Source organism: Oryza glaberrima, chromosome 8 (genome assembly GCF_000147395.1).
Source record: "Oryza glaberrima chromosome 8, OglaRS2, whole genome shotgun sequence".
In the NCBI taxonomy this organism is placed as follows: Eukaryota; Viridiplantae; Streptophyta; class Magnoliopsida; order Poales; family Poaceae; genus Oryza; species Oryza glaberrima.
The window spans coordinates 22,079,604-22,090,947 of NC_068333.1; the positions used below are offsets into that span (position 1 = coordinate 22,079,604).

Genomic DNA, 11,344 nt, shown 5'->3' on the forward strand with positions numbered 1-11,344 from the left:
AATCCATGTTTTCCTCCAATATTTTTCCACAGGAATAAAAGAAACCTTTCACCCCTATTTTCCCTTGTGTATAATAGTAGATCCCAGCTTGAAATAGCTTGCAAGCTTCCCTAACCTAAAGACAGACATCCACCCTCCAAATTACATTACACAGTACCTAGGCCAGCCAAGCCAAAGCCACCCTCCCTTACCCGCCGCTAACAATCCCCAACCACAAAGCACGTACGCACGCCCTTGCATCATTCTCCTCCTCCCTTAATCCGTAAGAAAGAGACCCCCACAACCACAACCAAACCCAACCTGTCGCCCCCATTTTTTTTCTCCTCGTTTCACCGTCAGACAAGGTGATCGAGAGAGGGGCAGCATCGCCATTTCCAACCCATTTTCAAGCGCCGGCCGTCGCTGTCTGTCGACGACGAGAACGCGTACGCCGCCCGCCTCCTCCTCGATAAATAAAAGGGACTCACCCTCTCCTCGCCTCGCCTCGCTAACCCATTCCCAAAAGCAAAGCGAACCTAAGCTCGCTTCGTCTCTCTCTCGGATTCGATCATGGCGCAGAGGGAGAAGAAGGTGGAGGAGCCGACGGAGCTGAGGGCGCCGGAGATGACGCTCTGCGCCAACAGCTGCGGGTTCCCGGGCAACCCGGCGACCAACAACCTCTGCCAGAACTGCTTCTTGGCTGCCTCGGCGTCTTCTTCTTCTTCTTCCGCCGCTGCCTCGCCGTCGACGACGTCGTTGCCGGTGTTTCCGGTGGTGGAGAAGCCGAGGCAGGCCGTACAGTCGTCGGCGGCGGCGGCGGTGGCGCTGGTGGTTGAGCGGCCGACGGCGGGGCCGGTGGAGTCGTCGTCGAAGGTGTCGAGGTCGTCGTCGGTCAACCGGTGCCACAGCTGCCGGAGGCGGGTGGGCCTGACCGGGTTCCGGTGCCGCTGCGGCGAGCTCTACTGCGGCGCGCACCGGTACTCCGACCGCCACGACTGCAGCTTCGACTACAAGTCGGCGGCGAGGGACGCCATCGCCAGGGAGAACCCCGTCGTCCGCGCCGCCAAGATCGTTAGGTTCTAAAAGGATAATACAAGGGGAAACCAACCTGAATTTTCCTCCTTTTTTCTTTCTTTTTTCTTCTTCTTTCCTTTTAAAAATTAAAGTTGAGGGTATTATTTTTCTTTTCCTGAGAGCTTCTTAAAGGTGAAAGGGGAAAAAAAAGAAAGAAAAAGAAAAGGAGATGAGATGGGTGACTTAAGATGCATCAAGCAAAGGAAGAATAATATGATGATGATGATGTTGTTGTTGTAGTGGTGGTTGAGGTTGGAAGTTGGATGGAAAGAGGGAGGAAGGAAGAAGATGGGGTTGTTGTGTTGTCCTCCCACAAATCTCTATTTAATTTTAATTCCCTTTTGTATAAAATTTATTATTATCTGTGGAGAGCATTATTATCAGCTTGAGCTAGTGGCATCTTTCTTTTTATTATCTCCTCTTTTTTTTTCCTCCATTGGTTGTGAATTGCCCTGACAGCTCAATCATTGACGCTACTTGGAGCCATCCATTAGTAGTTGAACCGGATTGGATTAGTTCGCCTGGCATTATTGGTTGGTCCAAGTTGCGTACACTAATTATTTCCCTGTTCTTTTTTTAATTTTTTTTAAGATAGGTAACCGTCCTGTATTCGAATTGATTAAAAATCGTATTGATACCACCTAATACGGCTGCAAATTGACCACCACGTGTCGACATTTGTTCACACACTTGGTTTCCTCTTTCAGACCAAATTTCAGCTCACAAATTCATCATCTTTTCCTTTTCCAAAACACATTACAAACAGAAAAATGATTATATACATGCGTGCAATTCACCATCTATTGAATAAAAACAAGAAATGGAAATCAATTCAGTTTTTTTTTTCACTGTAGGCTGATTTTGAAATTTAGAATTTGATTTTGGAACTAGTTGTGCTTTAGTTGCATGACTCCCATTTCATGATTAACACGAAAACAAATGCTACTATCCATTAAAATTAATACAAAAAAAATCAAGTTTCAAGAAATTCGTTTTAAAATATGCCCTCTCAGAATATTTTCTTCCACCATACAGCTTAGACAATTTTTTTCTAAACTATTTGTTAAATTTATTTTAAAATATATAATACATAATTTAGTAGATAATCCATATAATAATCCTGTGAAAAAATAATTCAATCAGGGATTTAAAGTCGATTTGGATGAAACATCCCCCAAAATTTTTTGGATTAAACATAAGCAGGTCGACAGCTTAAGGTGGTCGTCAGGATACGCCTTCACAGAAAATCCCCGGCGACCTTTCCTCCCCTCGCAAAGGCGGAGGCGGAGGATCTTTCGCCGATTCCCACCGCCGCCGTGCTTCACTGGGGCCCACTGCTCTCATCGCCGGCACAGGTCGGCAGCAGCACGAGGAGATTTTCTTCTTCTTTTTTTTTTTCTTTCTCCTTCCTTCCTTGTGCTGGTGATGGTGCGTGGACGCCACGTGGCCCAGGCTGGAAGGGCTCTCTTCTCTTCCGCGATCGGCTTTTCCCGTGGTGATGAGCTCGATCGATCAGCCGCCGGTCTTAGCTGGAGCAAATAAATTTATTTATGGGCAAATTTTGCGTTTGTTCTCTCGATTGGTTTGAGAGTTTTGAGATGTTGATAGGTCGTTTCGCGAGTGATCCAAGCGCGTGAGTTGCTTTGGATTCGTTCCGTGTTTGTGGGAGTTGATTGACAAATTATTTTGCGTTCTTAACCATATTTTTTTCAACTTCAACTTTTTTTGTTTTTTCGCATCTTTCTCAAATTACTAAATGGCGTATTATGGGAAAAAATAACTTCTATAGAATAGTTGTCTTAAAAAATATATTAACTTTTTAAATAAGCTAAAGGTTTCTGCTTAATTAATTATTCCCTCCATCCCATAATATAAGAGATTTTGGGTGGATGTGACATATTCTACTACAATGAATCTGGGTACATGGTTTGTCCAGATTCATTATACTAGTATATGTCACATACATTTAAAATCTCTTATACTGTGGGACAGAGGGAATATATACTAATGGCTCGTTCTATTTTACAAAGCGAAGAGATGGTCCTAACCTTTAGCTTCGAACGCAGCTAGTCATTGCGCAGCTTGTACCGAGTACTACATGTCAACGAGATTTGAGAAAAAGATCGATCACGTGACGTAGACTAATTTTGCTGTAACAATTGGATCTAGTAGCCTCGTTCCGAATGGCAACAACATTCTAGCTATTATGTAAGTTTCTGCTACTATAATTCCATAAAGTATTTTGGACTGAAAAATTGATCGCCGGTGATTGGGGATCGCGATCATCCTAGAGAGACCATGAGATCAAATTGTTCCTATAGTGATAGAATGACTATAAGTGTTTACCAAATTGTTTAGAGGTAAGGTTACCGTCGCCCACGGTTTGATGGTTACCGCGAGGTATGTCGTAGGTTATCGTACGTGATTGCCATATGGTTTTGTAAACCCTGCTGACCGCAGGATGGAAAATTGTACTGCACTAAACACGAACTAGAGCTACATGCTTTACCGGTTTTTCCTCCTTTATCTCTTTGCTGTGTGTGGCGCCTGCTTTCATCGAGGATAACCGACGCTGGGAAGATCCATTTTCCAGAACAAGGGCCGTTCAGTACTAGTACTACAATGATTGGGACTTGTGGGGACGCCATGAAGCGTCTCAGAAAGACAACAGGTTCACTGAACTCTCTGCTTTTGCTCGACATCCCTCCTTTTCCTTCCTTCTGGCCATCCGTCCTAATCAAGCTACTACTACTTCTACTTTTCTGTCCTGTTTTGAGGTTAGCCATTAGTGATTGTGGATTTTAAAGTGTCTTCGGTGCATTTGATTTTGTACTCCAGGGAGATAATGGCATCATGCAATGGTGGAGCTTTTGACTGGGTAGGGGTGCTCGGATTGGCTGGCGAGAGATGTGGTAGAGATGTTGTACTACTTATGGAAGAAGCTTGGGACAACAAGGCAGACAGCGAGAGATGGAATGATCGTTTTTTTTCCTGTGAAATACACGACCAGCCCTTAAATTTATACGGTGGTTTACTTAAGTACCTAATCTGGCAAAATACATATTTAGATTCATATTGTTGATTTAATGTATCTCAGCATGTCTAAAATTTTATTTGCTCGTGTATGACCACCGGCGTAACGCTACACGCTAGCACATATTTTGCATTTAGACTCCTGAGCGACAACATATATATAGTTTCCACTGTATATTTTTCCAGAACATCCTCACCGATGTTGGACTCTAGAGGCCACTCACTGCGCATGCCAGGGATGAAAACGGACGAAAATGGTAAGAAACTATATCATTATTTTATTATTTTCTCGAAAACGAACCGAAACAATTGGGAAATTTTCATATTTATGAATTTATCTATTTAGTATCAACTTCAATGCCACGCTGACAGAAATTAAAAAAAAACTAAATTTGAAAACAGTAACCATCGATAAAAATATTATTATTATATTAGTTTTGTGGAAGGTATCGGTACGGTCGGAAAATTTTCATTTTCACCGTGCTGGTACTGCTGCCACCGACCGTCACGACTTAGTGGTGGGGCGTGCGGCTATATGCTGCTTGCATTTCTTGAGGCAGTTCCCGGTGCCCCATCCGGCGACGACAGAGAGCAGCGTGGCGGCGATCATACGTGATAAATGGAGGCCTGAACACGCTGTTATACATTAAACTAGAATTAAAATGCATCTTACAGGATTAGTGTATTTCGCTCATTTTCTGCTCCCCGTGCGTGTGACGGGAAGTAGTAGTGATCGTCTCTGCAGCAGCGTAAGGAATAAGTTCACTTTAGGATCCTCAAATGTGATCGAAATCTAATCCATGACATATCTCGACCCCTAAACTTTTAAAACCGGTGCGATTTGACTCCCTGGACGGTTTTAAGAGGCGGTTTTGCTGGCGTGGCGCCACGTGGTGCCTACGTGGCAATATTGACCGAGTCTTCGTTCCACGTGACATTGACGTGGCACCTACGTGGCAGTAGAATTAAAAAATATACGTGAGACCCATTAGTCATTCACACAAAAAGAAATGTGGGCCCACTAACATATGGAGCCCACATGTCAGTCCTTCTTCCTCCTTCCTCTCTTCCTTCTCTCTCTTTCTCTCCCTTCTTCCCCTTCGGCCGGTGGCGCGCAGGGACAGCGAGAACGAGCGGTGGCGGCGACGTTCGGCAGCGTGGGACGGGAGCCAGCAGCGGGAGGGCGGGTGGGCGGGCGAGGGCAGGAGCAAGGGCCAGATCTTCGGTGACGCGGCGGATGGGCGCTGAAGAGGCGATGGCCGGTGCCTCCTCCAACCCCATCCATAGCCTCATCCGCTCCTCCCCGCGGCGTCATTGCCGTAGCTGGCGGTAGCGACCCCATCTCTCTCCCTCTCCTTCCTTCTCCACATGGTGCGGCGACGAGGAGTGGTCACGGAGCATGATTCCGGTGGGGAGACGGCGATGGGGCGATGGAGGCTGGCCCACTGTTACCGCCGCCCTACTGTCGCGCTACCGTTCCGCTGCCCTACTCCCTCGAGTTCCGCTGCCGTCGCCGCGCTGCTGTCGTGGCTACCACCGCCGCAGCTCTACTGTCCCTGCGCACCACCTGCCGAAGGGGAAGAAGGGGAGAGAAAGAGAGAGAAGAGAGAGAGAGGGAGGAGGAAGAAGGACTGACATGTGGGTCCCATATGTCAGTAGGCCCACATTTTTTTTGCGAATGACTAATGGGTGCCATGTATATTTTTTAATTCTACCGCCACTTAGGTGCCACGTCAACGTCCGTGGAACGAAGACTCGATCAATATTACCATGTAGACACCACGTTAGCAAAACCGTCTCCCAAAACAACCCAGAGAGTCAAATTGCACCGGTTTTAAGAGTTTGTAGGTCGAGATATCCGGTTTTGTAGTTTATGGTTTTGATCACATTTAAGGGTCATAAGGTGAACTTATTCCGCAGCGTAATGTTGAAAGATCGTCTAGGGATGTGTTCTCCAGGCCCAAAATTAGGCCCACGTAAGAGACCATCTGGACCCGAGAAAACTGCCCGGATACGAGAAAATTTGCTCGTCGTGCTGTAGAATTGGCCACGCGTGAGCGTGAACGGGCCGCGGCAAATCATAGCGCTGGGGTACGTGCGACCGTGTGCCGATGGATGCGAGGGGGGAGGCGACAGACAGGCGAGGAGTACACGCGCGGTGCCCCTGCCACGTAACGCACGGCGTTGCCGTTTGCAGCCTTGGCGTCGACGCACGGGTCACGGGTGTATCGCTTGCAAAGCCGAGGCAAATGCATATGGGACTTCACCGCGTCCACGATGAGGCGCGATGATGCGATGAGAATGAGATGGGAGGGGGCTAAAGCGTGCGCCCGCGGCCCATACCCGCGGTCCTCCACCGGGTGGGCCGGGATTGGGGTGGGTCTGGCTCTGCACGCGCACTGCCCAAGTCGGTTTTTTTTTTTCTTTATCCCCGACGACGGCATGCGTACCATACGCTGCTACTGCATGCGTGCATGTGCCGGAATCATAGCATGCGCGGCTCGGCTGCAAAGAGGGACGCCTTCTTATCATCACCAGTCATGGGCTCGTGGCAGGCCACACCAGGGTTTCCATACCACCGGGGCCAGGGTTACCATGTCACGGTTATAAGCACTGTGGCAAACCATACAAAACCGTGTAAAATTTATCAAGATTTTAAATTATTTTTTAAATTTAAGAAGATTACCGTGGTTTTTCTTTTACCGTACCCCGCGGTAAACACGGTAACCGTGCAGTTATCGGCGGTATTGCAAACCCTGGGCCACACACGATGGACGCCACTAGATGCTGCAGTCCTTTTTTTTTTGTTAGTGATTGAATTAGAGCAAGTTTAATAGTGTGGCTAACTACCGGCTCTAAATTATCTATCGTCAATTCCTCTGATGAAACTGCAAATATGCAATAGCTAGACCATCCGCACTGGCACGATGGGCATGGAGCAAACTGGAAGAATTAACAGAAGGTGTTTTAGCAGTTTCATCAGTGGAATGCAAACATGCAATAGACCATCCGCACTTCTCACAATGGGCATGGAGCAAACTGGAAGAATTTACAGAAGGTGTTTTAGCAATTTCATCAGAGGAATGCAAATATGCAATAGACCATCCGCACTGGCACGATGGTTGCTTGACTGCACAGACTTTCAAAAGGAATCGAGTATGCAACTGATGGCTACAATTATTTATGAGCCATGGAAGACAAGAAATAGTGTAAGGTTTGAAAACATTTTTGACTGATCGGATTCCGTGGCGCAAAGAGTTCTTTTTCTTCTGGATGAATCGCCGAAGTTGAAAGATCGACAAAAGGGTACTGTTACAATTGGATGGTCTTTCTTTCCCGGAGGTTGGCTGGTTTAAGGTGAATGCTGATGGCGCTTTCCATATGAATTCTAAGCACAGGGCGACGAGGGTTGTGACAAAGGGATGAAGGAGGGAGGTTCAAAGCTGGTGCTGGGCCACTACCTCAACTCGGTGAGTGATCGATGTCGCAAGTACTGAACTTTTGGCTTGCAAGCGAGCGGCTGAATTGGCAAGAGAAGTAGGCTTTCAGAAGCTGATCTTGGAGACAGATAGTGCGGGAACATAAAAAAAAACTACAAGATAGAAGTCTTAACAGATCTGTATTGGGTTCTCTAGCTCAGGAAGTAAAAATTTTGCTAATATATTGACGTGCAATCTTTTACGCGAAAAATGGATCTACAATTTTTATTTTTTTTCTTAGGAGTGTAAAGTCGTCTGGATTAACCGAACGGCAAATTGGGTAGCTCATCTTTTAGCTCAGAGTAGTTACGAGAGTTTATCTCCTAGTACTTGGTTATCGCATTAGTGGCTTCCTCCAAAGGTCAGATATAGATGGGCTCCTCTGCTTAAATTAGTACTCTATCTACACACAACACAAACTAATCACCAATCACCACCATCATTTCTTGGTGCCAAAAGGACAAGAACCACGGGTTAGCCCCACCAAGCCATCAAATCTAATCCTCTCGCACACACCCAACGATGACAACGGCGCACCATACAACAGCAGAGGGAGAGGGATCAAAACAAAATCAACACCTTTACACATCCATGTCCCCCTTTTACATGGCCAAGGACCATTATTCAATTGACGCCCAAATGCTAAGCCTTCCTTTACCCCCTAAACCACTGCATGGCTTGCCAATGCAATGGCCGACCGATCCACCCATACAGAAATGGGCAATTTCCTCCCCTTCACTTTAGGCCTTTGCATTGGTGGGCTAACATGCTTGCTTGCAAGTGTAGCTTTACACCTCCTACATTTTGCTTGGGAATTGAGGTAGTAGTGTGGGGATGCATGAGCAAATCAGGGGTTCTACCTCTGTGTAATCTGGCTTCTTGCTTTATGTTGTTTCAATAACAAGAAGGGAGACAAGATGAGAAAATAATTGTAAGTAACAAAAGGAGGAAGAGCTGATTGTGATCTAGCTGCTAATTAAGTAGGTGGCAAGTAAATTAACTCTCTTGCTTCTTGATGATTAGTACTACTTGAGTGATGCTATAATTTCTAGGGGAGAGACTTCTGAATAGTGGACAAGAACTAGCCAACATGTCAGGCTATTTCTTACAGTTAATTACTTGTAAGGAACTAGGCCCATCAAGCATGCATTAGCTGTCCTCTTCTGCACCTTGCTTTGCAACAAACTGCGTTTGTTGAGCTCGAATAATGCCATGGGGAGAACCTTTCTGACTCAAGATGTTGTTTCTTTCTGAGACGCCGTTAAGGAGAATGTAAAACAGTTGGCTGCTGCATAAGCGACAACATGTACGTACAAGCCGCTCTCACTCTCGGAGACAACAGAAACGCCACATGAGTACGAGGAGCTAGCCACATGCACGGCATTTTTCTGAAGAGAGTAACATGAGAAGGTCATATTCAGAGTGCTAATAATAATGCAGCCTGTGCATGAGCTACGAGAAAATTCAGTAAAAGTTCAGAAATGTAACTTCCAGGTTAATCAAATAGGTTACTTTTGATTTTTCTTTTAACACATGGACTGTACTGCTTTTATCATGTAGCCCAGAAGCCAAGATCTTTATGAGACGATCCAATGATAAGTTTCTATTAATTCTTTTTTTTCCTAGAAAAGAAGTCAATCTGCTATCAAATACAATTATTAGGTAGGTCAGCACTATAATTTCTATCATTCTAATCCCCTTAACCACCCAATACTATATATAAAAGTAGCATGTATACTTAACTTCAGAGAGGGGAGATATATAGACAACTACATGCCCTTTTCTTCATTTTTAAGGAAATAATTTGAGAGAACTATATCGACTCTTGCACGTGTACTTGCCTCTGAATTCTGAAACCTTGAAACACTGAGCAGATCAGCAATTAATGGAATTGGTCAGAGAATTTATTAGATGACATATAAGGTCGTTGAGTTCAGTTAAGAGTTCGCTCAATATAATGAATTGCATTTCCGCTAGAGATACACTTGCCCAATCTTACTACTACATTTATTTTCATCAGTTTCTTGTCTTGCCAGCTTGTACGGTTCCATATGCATTCATAATACTTGATTACTTACTTACTGCAGATTGACCCAAATGATTGTTCCAGTTAGTTTCTCTTAAGAAATATTCCTGATAAGGTCGCTCAAATTCAAGTCCGAATCAGAAAAATAAAGAGGCAATAATCCTGTGGAGAGTACAACAGCTCATAGTACAAATTGAACTATCAAAATTAAAAGCAACTAAATTTGTCATTTTCAGTTGAGAGAGTTTTATGCTCTATACTACACCTGGCCTTTTTTTTTTCTCTGGTTAACTCAATCAGAGATGTTCACTGAATGTACCTTAGCTGATCTATCCTACATTTTATTGCATCCCAAAAACATACTGAAGAAATAAAACTCAGTTATCTTTGCCACTGGAACACTTATCCTACATTTTGTTACATCTCAAAAACATACTGAAGAAAGAGAACTCGGTTATCTTTGCATTGAGACACTTAACTCCACATTAAAGCTACAGTACTGCTAGTAGCAGACACAGCAAAAGCAATTGCACAACTTGTAATAGTATAACACACAAGCCCTATGTATACAGCTCTACACTGTGATTAGGTGTCATAGAAGAATAATTCCGCCCCCTACCCTATGATTCTGATCACATGCAGCTCATTGGGAGAAGCAACTTGATCCATAGATGAAAAATATTTAGAGCGCTAGAACAGCAGATTCGAACTGTAAAGCTAGCAAAAAATGGAGTGTGCTACTGATTTATCAGAAGGAAAAGCTTCAATACTAGCTCTGCACTCTGCAGCTCTTTTTTTGTTATTGTTAGGAAGCAGACTTGTTAGTTAACAATGTATATGTGTTAATTAACAATGTATATGTGCTCCTTCTAGGTTGCTTCAGTTGCTCACTTGATCCGAAATAGGGTCAGTATTTTAGGGTGATGTTTATGCTGTGCATTGTTTGAGAAATAGACTAGGTGCTATATATGTAGTCTGACCATCTGATATGTTTGTTTTCTTTCATTGTTCTGAATAAAAGTCAGAATTCCAGGGAAAAAGTATTGAACAATTGTGCAGCCATATGTCTACAAGAACTATTAGGTTAGTTTCATCACTGGGAATTAAACAAGAACTGACAGAAAGGAAATTGCTTGGACTTGTTGCTGGAACTCATTATTATCTAGTTGCTTAGCAAATAGTGGAGTAGATAATTAGTGATCAAACAAAAGAGGAAATTCCACCTATGAATGATACACACCCATGAATGACAATACAGCTTATAGCAGTGCAATATTCACACATCAGAAATGGTGCATGCAACTAAATTTTCACAGCAGTAATTAGCAACTACTAGTCATTACCTCGACTTAAAACATTTCTGTTGCGTTAGCGAGAGAACTAAACACTATGACAACGCATTAAGATCGAGACAAATTACGAACAGCACGCCGCGCGAAATCATCCCATCAAATCTCTTCACCCTTTTGTCATGTGCGAAGCACTTAGATTCTAAAATAAATCAGCCCGTGCTTGCATCCAAATTCCTCTAAAATATATACCTATGATGATTGAGCTATATATTCGATGGATTTATATTTCATTTCTGTTGCATCCTCCACACGTGGAAACCTCCGCTTTTCCCTCCTCGAGCTCCACACCCAATGCTCCGATCCCTTTTCTGCTTAATTAATCAAGCAATTAACAATCTGCATAAATAATACTGTAACAGTTTTTTTTTAACTTCATCCAAGTTACAGCTTACAGGATTAGT

General features: G+C 44.1%; 1 protein-coding gene across 1 annotated transcript; it reads left to right on the forward strand.

Annotated features, from left to right (window-relative positions):
- Positions 1-337: 337 nt before the first annotated feature.
- LOC127783371 (zinc finger A20 and AN1 domain-containing stress-associated protein 11) lies at positions 338-1,446 on the forward strand. Its single transcript, XM_052310632.1, has one exon. It carries the CDS (start codon positions 550-552, stop codon positions 1,060-1,062), a length of 513 nt encoding a protein of 170 aa, XP_052166592.1. The 5' UTR covers positions 338-549; the 3' UTR covers positions 1,063-1,446.
- Positions 1,447-11,344: the final 9,898 nt, after the last annotated feature.